Source organism: Perognathus longimembris, chromosome 19, assembly GCF_023159225.1.
Source record: "Perognathus longimembris pacificus isolate PPM17 chromosome 19, ASM2315922v1, whole genome shotgun sequence".
Lineage (NCBI taxonomy): Eukaryota > Metazoa > Chordata > Mammalia > Rodentia > Heteromyidae > Perognathus > Perognathus longimembris.
Genome location: NC_063179.1, coordinates 47123158 through 47141714, shown reverse-complemented (window position 1 = coordinate 47141714; position 18557 = coordinate 47123158). Strand labels below are relative to the sequence as shown.

General features: G+C 40.7%; 1 protein-coding gene across 5 annotated transcripts in view; it reads right to left on the bottom strand.

Moving 5' to 3' along the window:
- Fam13b (family with sequence similarity 13 member B) overlaps positions 1-18557 on the bottom strand; it is an 80254-nt gene that overhangs the window by 32901 nt on the left and 28796 nt on the right. For all 5 annotated transcript variants that reach the window (XM_048368485.1, XM_048368487.1, XM_048368489.1 and 2 more), the window contains 2 exons: positions 10415-10547; positions 1745-1809 (listed from right to left, as the gene is read on the bottom strand). In XM_048368485.1, the coding sequence (XP_048224442.1) occupies positions 1745-1809; positions 10415-10547 (198 nt within the window). The remainder of the gene's footprint in view (positions 1-1744; positions 1810-10414; positions 10548-18557) is intronic.

Genomic DNA, 18557 nt, shown 5'->3' with positions numbered 1-18557 from the left:
CCAGGAGTGGAGCTGTGGCTTATGTGGTAGAGCTCCAGCCTGAAGTATAAAAGCTAAGGCACCATCACACACACAAAAAAGTACAAGTGTTAAAACAAGTTGTCATAATCTCTACTCATTTGGTCATTGAAAAAAGTATCTTCTGTTACACAGCACCTTATCAATACACTGAGGAAAGTTTTTATCCCCTCCAAGATTCCTGTGGCAATTTATATTCAAATGCTACTTCTAACTGCTCATAACAAGAGTGAGCACTCAGAAGACCAGCATTAATTTAAACATGGTAAGTCATCTCCTCATATTTATAACTTCCTTATTCTTTCTGGGCATGAGAAACAAATTTCCTCAAAAGCTCAAGGTTTTCCTTTGCTTAGGATAGGATATGTATAGTCTACCCTAAGAGACTAGAACATCTAATCACCTAAATTTGTGAAATGAGTATTAAACATGCAAAATGTAACTGACCTAGCCAAGGCACTCTGGATCTAAAAACAAGTTTGCCAACCTATACAAGTTGAAGAGGAAAGAGCTTTTCCAAAAAGATTGAGTCCTCACTAAATGGATCCTTATTGTTCTACCAAATCCAGATGTCATCATTCTGGGGATGCCTGTTAATCTTAAATCTTCAGCCCATAGCTCCAAAATTCCCTGGACTGGAAGAGGATTCCTGCCTCCTGAAAGGAAGCACAAGGAACTGCTGTAAGCAGGAAATCTGTGGACCTTCAGAGTATGATGACACGCCAGAGACGTGGCTCCAAAGAATTTACTTACCCCCATCAACAGGTTTCCTACTCAAAATTAAGAGACAAGTTTACAGTGGCCTTCAGGCTATCAGCAAATGCTATTTTTGATCAGTAGTTACAATCTAGTTTGCCACTTAAACTTACATGGTTTCAGAGTGTCAAATCATCTTTCCTAAGAAAGTTTATGTTTCTTGGCAACAATTACAAGACTCAAGTCCTGTTAGGTGGCTTCAATCACATTAGAAAGGTTCTATCCAAAGAGATTCTTACCTACCAAGACTACATTTGGTTGAAAGCTCAGTTCCTGAGACAGGAGGCATTGCCTCTCTGTCTTATAGCTGACCAGAGAGGTAAATAAACATCAAATGCTTAAGCTTGTATTGGGATACATCAAGGATAAATGGAAAGGGGAGAGAAAAATTCTGTGAATACCTAATTAAACAGTTTATTCTTTTGGTTAGTCAGCTGAAAAATTGAACTTACTGATAAATTCATAGTATCAATAAATTTCAATTTTTCTAAAAATCAAAGTTTTAGGTATCTCCAAGAAAAGTGTTTTTCTCTTTGAGTATTTTCCAAGTATGACAAATGTCTCTGAAGTTGTGAAGCTCTAGACATTTGTCGCTAGGTAGTATGTTTTATATCCACCATTAAAACGCTAAGTTTAAATTTTTAGATTTCCAAAACTAGGTTATAATGGATACAGTCATCTTCAATTTTCATCCCAAAAATCTGTCAAGGGCTTCTAAATCTCAATGATTTATCAGCAACAAGAGAAATGCTTGGGGCTGGGAATGTGGTTTAGTGCTTGCCTAGCATGCATGAAGCCCTGGGTTCAATTCATCAGCACCATATAAAAAAAAAAAGCCGGAAGTAGCACTGTGACTCAAGTGGTAGAGTGCCAGCCTTGAGACAGGGCCTGGGCACTGTCCCCAATTTCAAGCCCCAGGACTGGCAAAAAAAAAAAAAAAAGAGAGAGAGAGAAAGAAAGAAAGGCTTACCTCTCAAGATAGCCATCTTCACTATCACCACGGTCACTACATGGCTCTAACATTATACCTACAGACTGACAAAAAGAATACCAAAACCATATTAATAGAGCTCCCAATATTCATACATTTTCTATTTCAAAACAACAATAGGCCAAGTGTGATAACACATATCTGTAATTCCAGCTACATAGGAGGTATAGGTAGGAAGATCATGGTCCAAACAAAAAGCATGAGCTCTATCTGAAAACAAAGAAAAAAAGAAGGAAAAAAAGCTGGATGTATAGTTTAAAGTAGTAGAGCATTTGCCCACCTAGAAATAAGCACAAGTAATTAATCCATCACTTTAGGTATAATGAGGTATAAATTTAATTTTCTGACATGTACTTCTCTATTTTTTTACCAGTTTTCAACAATAAATATATTACTTTGAAGTAAAAAAAATGAAATAAAAGTAGATACAGATAATAAAAAAGAAATAAGTGCAAGACCCTGAGTTCAAACATAAAACTGTCAAAAACAACCCCTTTTCCACACACACAAAAAGTCTTGAGCTGGGGACTCAAGCAGTGCAGTGTAGGCTGCTTGCCTCCACTGGGGCAAGAGCACTGAAGAAACATTTTTCCAATGAAAACATACCAATTTTAAATAACAGTCTTCTGATCCTGCTAAGCATGCTTTATTTCTCTTCAACCATGAAAAGAATTTCTAGCAAGAAAAAATATTCTAGAGCAGGCAGCTCAAATAGAACACCTGCCTAGTAAACTCAAGGTCCTGAATTCAAACCCAAGTACAGAGAGACCAAAGTCATACAACAGTTTATAGAAATTGGTTTTCAAATGAGGATCCTGTGTACTTTAAAAACACAAGAGAACAGCCTTCCATTTTCCAATCATTTCAGTGATCTACCTTATCCTAATTCATCCATAAATTAAAACAATTCCCAACTCTAACACAAATGCCCTAAGCACTACTAAAACTGTATAAATTTGTGCTTTTTGGGGGAGGGGGCAGTCCTGGGCCTTGGACTCAGGGCCTGAGCAATGTCCCTGGCTTCTTTTTGCTCAAGGCTAGCAATCTACCACTTGAGCCCCAGCGCCACTTCTGGCCGTTTTCTATATATGTGGTGCTGGGGAACAGAACCCAGGGCTTCATGTATAAGAGGCAAGCACTCTTGCCACTAGGCCATATTCCAAGCCCCTAAATTTGTGCTTTTAATAATCATCTCTAAAAATAAACAAAACCCTTTTTTTGGGGGGCAGTACTCAATTTTGAACTATGAACCATGTGCATATTATGCAAATGTACAGTGCCCTACCACTTTAGCCAAGCACCCTGCCGGGTTTTTTTCTTCAGATTTTTTTTCAGGGTTAAACTTTGTGCCTAGCCTGGCCTTGCCCATGATTCTACCTATACTTCCTACATACACCCCAGTTGTTCTCTGAAATAGGGTTTAATTTCTTTTTTTAATACCTGGGCTGATCTCAAACCTGATTCTCCTCTCTCCACCTAATCTTAAGCAGGGAGGATTTTCTATGACAAAACAAATATATAAAGTGAAAAATCTAAAATCAGAGCGAGAGACAGAGATAAAGATAAAGAACATTGATAAAAACCAACATGCCAAAAGTTAATTTGGGCAGGTCAAAAAATAAAAATGAATATTTATAATTACAAAAGTAATTATTTCCTTAATTAATAAAAAGTACCTATAAACCAGGCACTTGTGGTTCACACCTATAATCCTAGCTATTTGGGAGGCTGAGATCTGAGGATCACAGTTCAATGCCAGCCCGAGCAGGGAAGTCCCTAAGACCCTTCTCTCCAATTAACCACCAAAAAGCCAAAAGTAGAGCTATGGCTCAAGTGGTAGAGTGCTAGCCTTGAGCAAAAAAAGCTTAGGAACAGCACGTAGGCCCTAAGTTCAAATCTCCAGGACTAGCACAACACCCCTCCCCGCAAAAAGTACCTACAAATTAAAAAGGGAAAAATTAGTGAAAGGGAAGAGATAACATTGTCCAAAAAGAAATGTATTCTTTATGCCTTATGTAACTATAACCCCTCCATCACCTTTATAATAATAAAAGGGGGGAGGGAACCCAATAGAAAACTATGTGAATGATATGGGCAATTAGGAGGAGAAAAAAAGAGCATTTTTACTAAGATGTAAACAACAATGAAACACACAATTTATAAGGTTCATTTACCAAGTTAAAAAAAGGGGGGGGGGCTGGGGATATGGCCTAGTGGCAAGAGTGCTTGCCTCGTATACACGAGGCCCTGGGTTCGATTCCCCAGCACCACATATACAGAAAATGGCCAGAAATGGCGCTGTGGCTCAAGTGGCAGAGTGCTAGCCTTGAGCAAGAAGAAGCCAGGGACAGTGTTCAGGCCCTGAGTCCAAGCCCCAGGACTGGCAAAAACAAAAACAAACAAACAAAAAAAAAGGGGGGGGCTGGGAATATGGCCTAGTGGCAAGAGTGCTTGTCTCGTATACATGAGGCCCTGAGTTCAATTCCCCAGCACCACATATACAGAAAATGGCCAGAAGTGGCGCTGTGGCTCAAGTGGTAGAGTGCTAGCCTTGAGCAAAAAAAAAAAAGAAGCCAGGGACAGCGCTCAGGCCCTGAGTCCAAGGCCCAGGACTGGCACAAAAGAAAAAAAAAGAGGGCTGGGAATGTGGCTTAGTGGTTGAGTGCTTGCAATGCATGTACAAAGCCCTAAGTTCAGATTCCTCAGTACCACATACACAGAAAAAGCAGAAAGTTAGCACTGTGGCTCAAGAGGTAGAGTGCTAGCTTTGAGCAAAAAGAAGCAGCCAGGGACAGTGCCCAGGCCCTGATTCCAAGCTCAAGGAAGGAAGGAAGAAGGAGGGAGGGAGGGAGGCAGGGAGGGAAGGAAGGAGGTAGGGAGGCAGGGAGGGAATCTATCTGCTACTGAATAGGGCATATGGAAAAAATAGGTACTTCTACACACTGCTAAAGTACAAACTTGGTTTACTGGAGTATGATTTAGTAAGCTCACATTATTCACTGACTTTTTTTAACACATAGTCAAAAATACAAATAAAAATCGTAAAACAAAACAATTTAATTCATACACATCCACTAAGCAATTGAGCTGATGGGGAGATGCTAAAGCAATCCTATACCAATTTTGTTTAAATTGGGTAAATTTGTGAAAATATGCCTACCAAAAAACAAATGGTGGGCAGAGAATATGACTTAGCAGTAGAGTGCTTGCCTTACATGTGTGAACCCCTTGGTATGATTCCTCTGCACTATATAAAACAGAAAAAGCTGGAAGTGGCCCTGTGGCTCAAGTGGTAGAGTGTTAGCCTTGAGCAAAAAGAAGACGGGGATAGTGCTCAGGAACTGAATCCAAGCTCCAGAACTGTCCAAAAAAAAAAAAGCAAATGGTGCTGGGTGCCAGTGGCTCATACCTATAATCTTAGCTACTGAGAAGGCTGAGATCTGCAAATCACAGTTCGAAGCCAGCCTGTGCAGAAAACTCCTAGTGAGACACTTATGTCAAATTAACCACTCCAAAATGCTGTAACACTGTGATAGAGCACTAACCTTGAGTACAATGAGGCTCAGACACAGCGCCCAGGCTCTGAGTTTTTGTTTTTTTTTTTTTTAAGACTTTTATTTTATTTATTTATTGCCACTTGAGCCACAGCGCCACTTCTGTCCATTTTCTATATATGTGGTGCTGGGGAATTGAACCCAGGGCTTCATGCATACGAGGCAAGCACTCTTGCCACTAGGCCAAATTCCCAGCCCCAGGCTCCAAGTTTAAGCCCCATTAAAAAAAAAAAAAAAAGTAAATGGTGCCAGGCACTGGTAGCTCATGCCTGTAACCCTAGCTGCTAAGATCTGAGGATCACAGTTCAAAGCCAGCCTCAGCAGTAAAGTCTATGAGACTCTTAACTCTAATAAAAGGTTGGAAGTGGTGCTGTGGCTCAAGTGGTTGATCTTTGAGCATAAAGAAGCTCAGGGATAGCATCCAGACCCTGAGTTCAAGCCCCAGAACAATGGGGAAAAAAAAAAAAAGAAAATGGTGCCCAATACTATACTTACTTGAAGTGATAAAGTGAAAATTTTACATGTGTTTAAAAGAGGTATGTCTTTGAGTTGGATGTGTTATAGAAAAATCAATTATCCATAGTAAAATACTGAACTCTATACATCCTGAGTACTCAATGGTGGATGGCTCCTTGGCACCATGTACTCACAGATACTAAGGGTCTACTGTATATAAGAAAATTACAAAGATATATATTTTATAACCCAAATTCTGCCCATCTCCCTTGAGGTGCTAGTAATTGAACTCAGGACCTCAAACTGACTAGATGGGCACTCTGTAATGGTTAATTTCAAGATAGGGTCTCCCTTTATGCTAGGGCCTTCTGTACTGCAATCCTATTTATGCTTCCCAGTGTCATTGGTGATGACAAGATTTGGCCACTTCGCTCAGTCTCTTCGCTTTTTTCTGCCACTGGAATTACGTGAACCTGTCATTTCATTTTACCCAGCTACTAGATGAGAAGGAGTCCCACTAACTTTTTTGCCCTGCCTGACCTGAAACTATGATTTGCTGATCTCTGCCTCCCAAGTAGCTATGATTACAGAATTAAGCCACTGTGCCCCTGGCCCAAAATACTTCTGTACATTTATCCTTAGTTATGTTTATACAACATGAGAATGGTGTATAAGGCTATCCAATGGGCATTTTGTAGTTTTATTATAGGTATCGGGTGGACATGCATAGGAGAAGACACTTTCTACATATCCTTATTTTGTGTTTTCTTATCTAAATCTACACCCTTTTTGTGTGTGTTTCTGCTGGTACTGGGCTTGGCCTTTTCACTCAAGGTTGCCACACCTTCACTTCCTACACAAGTCTAAATATTTTCTAAAAGAACTTAAGAACTCAGTAAAACAAAAATCAACTTTTAAAATTCACACTGGAGCCAAGCACAGGGCCTTAACTCTCTAGCTATTCAGGAGCTTGACATCTGCAGATTGGATTGCAATTCAAAACCAGCCTCAGGGGGCTGGAAATATGCCCTAATGGCAAGGGTGCCTCCTGTACGTGAAGCCCCGTGTTCGATTCCTCAGCATCACATATATAAAAAAGGCCAGAGGTGGCGCTAGTGACACTGTGGCTCAAGTGGCAGAGTGCTAGTAGCCTTGAGCAAAAAAGAAGCCAAGGAAAGTTCAAGCCCCAGGACTGGCAAAAAAAAAAAAAAAAAAGCCAGCCTCGGGCAGGAAAATCCATGAGTCTCTATCTCCAATTAAGCATTCAGAAAATAAAAAACTTTCAGCAAAGATTATTAAGACAGTATAACTAGCAAAGTAGGGAAGAAAAAAAAAGAAACTTTAGCAATACTGAAAGCCAAATGAAGTATGGTAGGTAGTGGGAGTAATTACAAAACTGAAGGGCTGGAGATGTAGCTCAGTAGTATAGTTGCCTAGCAAACTGAGTTCAAACCCTAGTACCAAGGGGGGAAGGGGGGGAATCAACTTTTGCTATTATTATTATTTTTTTTTTTTGGCCAGTCCTGGGCCTTGGACTCAGGGCCTGAGCACTGTCCCTGGCTTCTCTTTGCTCAAGGCTAGCACTCTGCCACTTGAGCCACAGCGCCACTTCTGGCCATTTTCTGTATATGTGGTGCTGGGGAATCGAACCGAGGACTTCACGTATATGAGGCAAGCGCTCTTGCCACTGGCCATATCCCCAACCCCAACTTTTGCTATTATTATTTTTTTTTTGGCCAGTCCCGGGCCTTGGACTCAGGGCCTGAACACTGTCCCTGGCTTCTTCCCGCTCAAGGCTAGCACTCTGCCACTTGAGCCACAGCACCGCTTCTGGCCGTTTTCTGTATATGTGGTGCTGGGGAATCGAACCTAGGGCCTCGTGTATCCAAGGCAGGCACTCTTGCCACTAGGCTATATCCCCAGCCCAACTTTTGCTATTATTAAAGCTTTCATTACTAGCTACTCAGGTATACCATGCCTGTAATTCTAGCTGCTCAGGAAACAGACCTGGAAGATGATGGTTCAAAGGCAGCCTATGCAGAAAAGTGCAAGACTCCATCTCCAAAGAAATAACAAAAATGGAGATGTGGCTCAAATAGAAGAATGCCAGCCATAAGCAAGCCAGCCAACCAAGAGATTGTTCAAGCTCTGGTGATACCATCATAAAAGAGAGGCTAAGAAGAAAAGCAGCAGAGATAACTAGGATAAATGGTCAAAAGAAGATTGTTTTTGGCCAGGCACTGGTGGCTCATGGCTGTAATCCTAGTTGCTCAAGAGGCTGAGATCTGAAGATGGCAGTTCAAAGCCAACCCAAGCAGGAAAATCCTTATTTATAGGAAAGCAAAAAATAGCATAGAAGATTAACTTGGCCAAAGATGCACAATTATTCAGTAAAGATAGAGGTTCTCTGATTCTATATTTAATGTATTGTTTATAATAGAAATATGCTGAGAAAACGTTCTCATCCATTCAATTAGTATTTTATTTTAAAAGTCATTATCAAGGGCTGGGGATATGGCCTAGTGGCAAGAGAGCTTGCCTCATATACATGAGGCCCTGGGTTCAATTCCCCATTACCACATATATAGAAAACGGCCAGAAGTGGCGCTGTGGCTCAAGTGGCAGAGTGCTAGCCTTGAGCAAAAGGAAGCCAGGGACAGTTCAGGCCGAGTCCAAGGCCCAGGACTGGCCAAAAAAAAGTCATTATCAAACCTATACTTTGAAATATAGGACTGGAGGCATGACTTAAGTGAACAAAATCCTGAGCTCAAACCCACATACGCACACGCACGCACACATACACAAAGTATTGTTTCCTGGTACTGAGACTTGAACTCAGAGCCTCATGTATTGTTCACTTCCCTTGCTCATGACGGGCACTCTATCACTTAAGACATACCTCCAACCCAGCTTTTTAATGGTTATTTTATTTTTTCTATTATCAAGATATACAGAGGGGGGCTGGGGATATAGCCTAGTGGCAAGAGTGCCTGCCTCGGATACACGAGGCCCTAGGTTCGATTCCCCAGCACCACATATACAGAAAACAGCCAGAAGTGGCGCTGTGGCTCAAGTGGCAGAGTGCTAGCCTTGAGCGGGAAGAAGCCAGGGACAGTGCTCAGGCACTGAGTCCAAGGCCCAGGACTGGCCAAAAAAAAAAAAAAAAACAACATATACAGAGGGGTTACTTAATATACTTAAGGTAGTGAGTACATTTCTTGTCATATTTGTTACCCCTTCCTCATTTTTCTCCCACCTTTTCCCCCCCAGCCCCCTCCCCACACTTTCATTTTTTTTAACCTTCCCACTGACGGACATCATCACTCTAATCTGTAATGCTTAAGAACTCTATGGACATTTAATGGTTATTTTAGAGATTGGAGTTGGACTTTCCCCTTCAGACTAGTTTCAGAACTACTATCCTTGGGGATTCAGCCTCCTGAGTAGCCAGGATTACAAGCATAAGCCACCAATGCATAACTCCCTGCTACTGTATTTTAAACTGCAACTAATTAATTTTAAAACAGTAATAGACTAAAACACAAGACTGACAATTTGTCATGGGCTTTCTGTAATTATTAAAAAATCCTATAATTACATAAAATCCTATAGTTATAAGAAGAATATTGCAATTCTAAAATATAGTTCTTTGGTATGAGGGATATGTTAAAATTACTTTGGGAAATAGAAATCAGACAAAACAGGGGGGCTGGGGATATGGCCTAGTGGCAAGAGAGCTTGCCTCCCATACATGAAGCCCTAGGTTCGATTCCCCAGCATCACATATACAGAAAACAGCCAGAAGGGGCGCTGTGGCTCAGGTGGCAGAGTGCTGGCCTTGAGCTGGAAGAAGCCAGGGATGGTGCTCAGGCCCTGAGTCCAAGGCCCAGGACTGGCCAAAAAAAAAAAAAAAAAGAAAAAGAAAACAGACCAATTTCTCTTGTGAGAGAAATTTTCACCTATAATGGAAATTTTCATTTCTAAGTATATCTCCTCTGCCAGGGAGAATCACTACAAACTATCAACAAACTTACTTTTGTTTAAGGTTTTCCTGGTTATATCTTTTTAACAGGGACTCCTTCATACCCTTCTTTATTTCAGAGAAATATGGTGATATTTAAGCCACCATGACAGTTGCAAATTTACTTTTTCACCTACTTCCTATGTGTATGTATATGAGGCATGCAGGTTGGGAAGCTTCAGCTTGGCTTTCTCCTGATAAATCTGTCGTTTGCTACAGGGGTCAACCCTAACTAAAACTGTAAAAAAATTTTCTCTACACTTATTTCTTCAGAAAAAGAAATACAAGAAAGCTTTCAATAATAACCAAATTCAATCACACCACCTAACAATCTCAGCTAACATCATAATATTTTCTTTCCAATAACTATTTTAATATTTTTGAAAGAAGAAAAAGACTTTTTTCACCCACCTTTCAACCCACTGATGTTGAGTGGGTTGAAAACCAAATTCTCACAAAGAATGAGTATTTTGAAGGATTTATAAGTTAGACATATCAGCAAAAATATGATTACTTCTGCTATGAAAGGGACACACAAAATAAGAGTTGTGCTTCTAGCACCCCAGAGTTGTTATATGTGTTTGTTGTTATTGGTTGTTTTTTTCCCACAATTCTTACCTGGTTATTTTCTTGATCTTCAAATACAAAATCTTGCTGCATAACTTCATTTTCTAAGTTACTGCCAGCCACAGGTTCTGAACAATCTTTGTTACTATCACTGGCATTAATAACATCATCAGCAATATCAACCCTAATAAAGAAAATTAAGAAGAAAAAAATGACAGGGAGGGAAATGGAGAGGGGGAAGGCAGAGGAAAATGAGTGAGGAGGTAACAAGTTGAGTAAGAAATGTATGCACTTCCTTACATATGAAACTGCAACCCTCTGTATATCACTTCGGTAATAAAGAAATAAATTAAAAAGGAAAAAAAATGAGGCCAAGTGACAAGTAAATAATGGCTTTAAAATAAACATCAATAATGATCCAAACACTTGTTGCTGATTTTCCTCATAATTTTTTTGAGTGTGTGCCAGTATTGAGGCTTAAGCTCAGGACCTGAGCACTGTCACTGAGCTTTTTGCTCAGAGAAAGCACTCCACAGCTAGAGTATACAGTGCTACCACTAGACACGAGTCCCATGGACTTTCCGGCCCAGCTTGCTTCAAACGACAACCTCCAGATCTCAACCTCCTGAGTTGCTAGGATTACAAGCATGAGCCACCAGCACTCAAACACTTTTATTTAAGACAGAGGTCTTGCTATATAGACCGGGCTATTATAAAACTAATGTCCTCTGGCCTAAGTGTCCCAAGTGTAAGGATTGCAAGTATATGCGCTGTCTATAATCATAAAAATCAACAGTTGTGTGTTAGATTGTAAAATCTGCTAACTTATTTTGTTTCTACTGGGGATGTTGTAAGAGATCTTGTAAAATTTTTCATAAGCATCTTTAACAGATTAGCAGAGTATTGTAAAAAGGATCATACTGGTAAATACAAAGTAAAAATTCAGGTGCTAGGAATGTGGCTTAGTGGTAGAGAGCTTGCCTAGCATGCAAGAAGCCCTTGGTTTGATTCCTTGGCATCACATAAACAGAAAAGGCCAGAAGAAGCACTGTGGCTCAAGTGGTAGATAGAGTGCTAACCTTGAGCAAAAAGAAGCCAGGGACAGTGCTGAGGCCCTAAGCCCAAGCCCCAGGACTGGCAAAAAAAACCCTCAATGCAATACTCATCAAAATCCCAACATCATTCCTCACAGAATTATAGAAATAAAGTCAAAAGTACATAGGAAGGCATAAGAGACTCCAAGTAGCCAAAGTAAGTCTAAGTATAAACAGCACCATTGGAGGTATCATAATAGCACACTTTAAATTATATTATAGCACCATAGGAAGAAAACAGCTTGGTGCTGGTACAAAAAGAGACTTGGAAGACCAAAAGCACAGTATAGTAGATCCCAGAATAAAACCACACACCTACAGTCAACTAAGCTTTTACAAAGGAGTCAAGAACATAGAGTAGAGGGAGCTGGGAATGTGGCTTTGCCGTAGAGTGCTTGCCTAGTAGCATCCATGAAGTTTAATTCCTCAGTACAACATAAACAGAAAAAGCTGGAAATGGTGCTGTGGCTCAAGTTGTAGAGTATTAGCCTTGAGCAAAAGAAGCTCAGGGACAGTGTCCAGCGGCTGAGTTCAAACCCCAGGACTGGCAGAAAAAAAAAAAAAAAAAAACATACAATGGAGAAAAAGACAGCCACATCAATACAAAGCTATCTATCTGCAGGAGACTGAAACTGTACCTGGATCTCTCATCCTGTATGAAAATCAACTCCAATTAGACCAAAGAAGTCAAAGAAAGAACAAACTCTAGGTCTACTACAGAAAAATATAGGGTAAACCCTGGAAATTATAGACACAGGTAAATTTACACAGGTAAATTATAGACCCAGGTAATTATAGACAAAGGACTTCAGATGGCCAGAGGACTGAACGAAGCAAGAACTGACAAATAGGACTATGTGAGCCGGTGCTAGTGGCTCATACCTATAATCCTAGATATTCAGGAGGCTGAGATTTGAGGAACGTGATTCTAAGCCAGCCTGACCATGAAACTCTTATCTCCAGTTAACCACCAAAAAACCAGAAGTGGCGCTTCAAAGCATGAACCTCACATCTCAGCCTACTGGTTAGGATTAAGGGCATGAGCCACAATGGGCATCCTGATTAATTTGTGTGTGTTGAAATTATTTTTCATATAACATAGTTCCTTTAATAAACATAGCCAGGGACCAGTGGCACACACTTGTAATCCAGCTACTCAGCATGAGATCTGAGCATCAGGTTAAAAGCCAGCCCAGATGGGAAACTTCAATTATCCACCAAAAACCTAAAAATGAAGATGTGGCTCAAGTGGTAGGACACCAACCTTGAGTAAAATAGCTAAGGCACTATAACCAGACTCTCCTGGCCCTAAACTCAAGCCTAAGGACTGAAACAAAAAACAAACAAAAAACCCAATAAGCTCAATGCTTCGACACATGTTCAGGAAACAAAACCTGGCTGGCTATGTTGGACTTAATAATATGATATTTTATGGATAAGAAATGACATTTTCAATGTTAATTAAGAGTGTACAATTTAAGGCTAGGCCTTGACGGCCCATATCTATAATCCTTACTGTTGGAGAATTAAGGTCTCCAACCAGTGGAAAAATTTAGCCCCGGCACGGTTACTCTGATGCCTCATTAGCACACTAATAGGCCCTTGGGAACACATTCCCAGATAGGAGTTTCTGGTGTTTGTGGGCCAAAGGAAGCCACCAGTTGTTGTGAGAATCTCCTTTTTCCCCCTACTTAGCAAGTCTCCCTGAGGAGACTTGCTAGACCAGCCGCCTTTAGTGTTAGATTCTCACTGTAAACAGGAAAGTCTCCTCACTGTTATTTCACAAGTATTTGGAGAAGTCAAGATTGATGTTATCTAGCCTTAAGGAGATAGTAGCTAGGAGATAATTATAGTTCTACCTCAGTTGTATACAGTTCCTTGTTTTGATATCAATAATCTTTGTAGTCACTACCTCCAGTAATTAGAAAGGCATTTGTATCAAGTTCCTGCCCTCACAGTAGGAAATTTCCTCCACTTCTGTATTTGAGACAAACGTCATGCTGTATTGATCTTTTACCCTGTAATTGTAAAATTGGTTTCTAACCCTATATAAACCCTGGCCCTCTTGGAATAAAGTATGCATTGGTTCACTCGCCTTGCATCCCCCGTGTCCTGATTTCGACTGCAGTTACCCAGGTTCAACACCTTACTACTTAGGAGACTGAGATACATAGGACTGCAGGGTTATAGTTTAAGGCCAGCCCAGGCAGAAAAGTCCACAAGACTACATCTCCAAAAGAGCCAACAAAAAGCAAGGCTGGAGGTGTTAGTAGGAGAGCATCAGCCACACAAGCAAGACAAAGGGCTGAGTTCAAAAATAGGGTAGGGGAAAAGTCTGAAGGGGGCTGATGTTCAGAAATCCCCAAAGAAAGACCCTGTTATTTAAAAAAATATATGTTTAGGGTAACTATTTTATAACTTTAATAAATAATAGTAAAATAGTTCTTACTGGCTATTAGGTCTTTTCTCACCACACTTAATACTTCCTACTTCATTATTACACATCAGACTTGGTTGTTGTAAATTCTTTTTTTGTTACTGTAAATTCTCAAGACCATAATCTATACTGCACTGCAGATCAAAACGTGCTGTTCAGGGCTGGGAATATAGCCTAGTGGCAAGAGTGCTTGCCTCGCACACATGAAGCCCTGGGTTCGATTCCTCACGCCACATATACAGAAAACGGACAGAAGTGGTGCTGTGGCTCAAGTGGCAGAGTGCTAGCCTTGAGCAAAAAGAAGCCAGGGACAGTGCTCAGGCCCTAAGTTTAAGGCCCAGGACTGGCGAGAAAAAAAGGGGGGGAGGGGCAGTTCCACAGGTATTCTAATTTTTCTTCCTAAAATTCTACAAATACAACATGTGTTAGTGAGTTGGCTTAACTGGGGATTTAGTCACACAAACTTAATTGTTAAACCCTATGACAATTTGGCATTTGAATGATACCTCAAAGAACAACAACAAAAAAAAGAACAAGCCGGGCACTGGACACTGGAGGCTTGTGACTATAATCCTAGCTACTCAGAAGGCTGAGGTCTGGGGTTGGGAATGTGGCTTAGTGGTAGAGTGTTTGTTAGTGGTAGAGTGCTTGCCTAGCATTCATGAAGCCCTGAATTCAATTCCCCAGTACCCACATACGTGGAAAGGGGAGGGGAATAGCCAGAGTGGCGCTGTGGCTCAAGTGGTAGAGTGCTAGCCTTGAGCAAAAGAAGCTCAGGGACAGTGACCAGGCCCTGAGTTCAAACCCCAGGACTAGCAAAAAAAAACAAACACAAAAAAACCCACTCATGTGAAGCTGTGCAAGGTGGTAAATGGCTATATTCCCAGAAAGGAGCTGAATCAGGAGGATCACAAGTTTGAAGTCAGCCTGGGATACATAAAGAAGACAACAAAATGAAGGCAAGGATAAAGAAGAAGCAGAGGGCTTGGGGATATGGCCTAGTGGCAAGAGTGCTTGCCTCGTATACATGAGGCCCTGGGTTCAATTCCCCAGCACCACATATACAGAAAACGGCCAGAAGTGGGCTGTGGCTCAAGTGGCAGATTGCTAGCCTTGAGCAAAAAGAAGCCAGGGACAGTGCTCAGGCCCTGAGTCCAAGCCCCAGGACTGGCCAAAAAAAAAAAAAAGAAGAAGAAGCAGAAACAGCCACTACCACTTTGGTAGCTCAAGCCTGAAAACCTTGCTGGTTGGGAGACTGGGTATTTCAATATAAAGTAGCAGGGCCATACAAGTTCAAGACTCCTAACCAATGGCTAGGCCCAGTGGTTCACACGCTGGTTATACAGGGAGAATACAAGTAGGAACCCAGGCTGCCTCAGCATAAAGTGAGACTACCTGGAAAATAAGCAATGCAAATATGGGGTATAGGTGAAACTCAAATGGTAAATAAACTGCCTAGCAACTGTGAAGCTCTGAGTTCAATCCCCAGTATTTGTCAAAAGGAGAGGGAAAAAAAGGAAAACTCCTCTTTACCACATTAGTAGAAAGTTTCATATGTTCCTGTTATAACTGGCATAAACCAATAACTAGTTTAATGCCCATATACAATTTTTCCTCTAAAATGTGCACAATATTTTTAAATCTTTAAAAAGTGTTTTCCATATGTATACTACTTACTCTGCAGAGGCTGGTAAGATGCTGGTACGAGATATATGGGCATGGAAATCAAAGAAACTAGCTGTGAAATGTTTCAATATTAACTGTCTACAAAATGTACTGAGAAACTGAGAAATGACAAACTTGTATTGTCTTGATATGTAACCAGGAGAGGGGACTAATTTTAAGGTTTTCAGTTAAATAACAGATTGAAAATATTCTCCGAAACTTGGTAAAAGTTTCAAATATAAACAAAGAAAATTGATTTACAAATACTTATTTTAAGGACTTTTTTCATCTTCTTTTGTTGGTAATACTTGGGTAATCTTCCACTTGAGCTATGCCCAGCCTTAAGAAAACTGGGGTAATAAATAATATCCTAACTTTAGAAGTATTTATTGAATACTTACTATGAGTCAGAAGTTTGATATGCAATTATTTCATTTAAAAGCTCTCTGTACCTAAGAAAGTCACATTTCCCCTTTCCACCAAACAAACTGAAAGATGTTAAATTGTCCAAAAGAACACAGCCCCAAGTTCTTTACAATTAAAAAAAGTTGCAGCCAGGTGCCAATGAGTCATGTCTGTATTCCTAGCTACTCAGGAAGCTGAGACCTGAGGATAGCAGCTCAAAGCCAGCCCAGGCAGGGAAGTTTGTGAGACAGATCTCCATTAACCATCAAAAAGCGGGATGTGGAGCTATGGCTCAAATGGTAGAATACTAACTAGTTTACAGCAAGAAAGCTCAGGAGAGTGCACAGGCCCGAAGTTCAAGCCCCAATACACACACACACACACACACACACTCAGGCCCTGAGTTCAAGCCCACCCCCCCACAGACATACAGTGTGCTCAGGTCCTGAGTTCAAGCACACGCGCACGCGCACACACACACAGAGCTCTAGCTAGGTTCTGGTGGCTCATCTATAATTTCAGAAAGCAAGAATCTAGTAGCTAGACAAATCATCAAGACATTTACATCCAATTCACCAACAAAACACAAAGTGAAGGTATGGTTTAAGTAGCAGAGCTAGAGCCCTGAGCAAGTACGCTAAGCAAGAGCTCTGAGTTCAAGCCCCAGTCACCTACAAGAAAAAAGATGCTCTACTGCCTCCTGAATTAAAACAACAAAAATACCAAACAGTATAGCATATACAATAGTACCAGATCATGATTTTAATGATACAAAAGGACCCCTTAAGCCGGGCACCTGTGGCTCACGCCTGTAATCCTAGCTACACAGGATCTGAACATCACAGAGCAAAGCCAGCCTGGGAAGGAAAGTCTGAGAGACACTCATCTCCAATAAACCAGATAACCGGGCTGGGGATATAGCCTAGTGGCAAGAGTGCCTGCCTCGGATACACGAGGCCCTAGGTTCGATTCCCCAGCACCACATATACAGAAAACGGCCAGAAGCGGCGCTGTGGCTCAAGTGGCAGAGTGCTAGCCTTGAGCGGGAAGAAGCCAGGGATAGTGCTCAGGCCCTGAGTCCAAGGCCCAGGACTGGCCAAAAAAAAAAAAAACAAACAAACAAACAAAAATAAACCAGATAACCAGATATGGCACTGTGGTTCAAAGTGGTAAAGCAAAAAAAAAAGTTCAGGGACACCCAAGCCCTGAGTTCAAACCTCACGACACCCCCACCCCCAAAAAAGAGACCTCTAAAATACATAGTACACTCACTAGACACTATATTGAAAATGAAGTATACAACTTGTGGGTGGGGCTAGGAGAGAAAAACTGGGAGAGTAAGAGGGAAGGAGTGACATTGACCAAAATAAATTCTTCACCTAACTTATGTAACTGTAACCTCTCTGTACATTACCTTTATAATAAAAATAATACATTGTACAAAGAAGATGGGATATGCAACTACTTCATGTGGTGTTCTCATTTAGAAACACTAACCTATTAAGGCTAGAGAAATTTAGTGTTAGATTTAGGCACAGAGTATTAGCTGTTCTCAAATATGGGTAATTTTTTATAATTTATCAGATAGGAGGTTAAGGTGTGTCTAACATATCTAAGCGCATCTTTCGTAAGCACACAAACATAGGGACGTAGGGAAACGTAACCCTTGTTCAAAGTGTAGAATGAAAGCTGAGAGAGGCCATGAGCACCCACACAACACAAAAATAATAGGGGAGAACAATAATCAAGATGCATTGTACTCATAACTGGACTTATTGAACTGTAACCCTTCTGTACAACTACTTAAAATTTAAAAAAAATTAATAGCCAGGTACTGGTGGCTCACACTTGTAATCCGTGATACTCAGGAGGCTAAGATCTGAGGATCAGTGTTCAAGCCTCGCCTGGGGAGAAAAGTCCATAAGACTCATCTCCAATCAACCAGCAAAAAGCCAGAATTGGAGGAATGGCTCAAGTGGTAGAGCACCAGTCTTCAATGAAAAAACTCAAGTTTTCACTTGGCTGAAAGATCAAGCCCTGGTACTAGCACATAAAAAGTAAAAAGCATCACCATATATGAGTAGTAATAATTTAACTATCAATCTTATGTTGGTTTTCAATAAATAGATTATTCTCAGCTCTAATAACACTTATTCTAATGCTTCTAAAGTAAATGCTTGGCTAGTACTGGCAGCTCAGGCATGTACTGGTGATTAATACCTATAATCCCAGCAACTTAGAAAGCAAAGACAAAGAGAATGACAATGCAAGTACAAACCACACACACACACACATAAAATACAAGCCCAGGTGAGCAAAAAGTTAGAAAGACTATTCTTAATTAATAAACTGAGTAGTATGGTATTCACACTGGGATCCATAACTGGACTCAGCCAAAACACAAGGCACCATCTGAAAAAATAACCTAGGACAAAAAGGTATGGAAGCATGGCTCAAGTGGTAAATGGCTTGCAAAACATGCATACGGCCTTGAATTCAAAACTCCCTGTCAAAAATAACAAACAAAAGTGCTTCACAAAAAATAATATTTTAAAAAAGCCTTAAAAAGGCTAGGAAGAAAAAACATGTAACT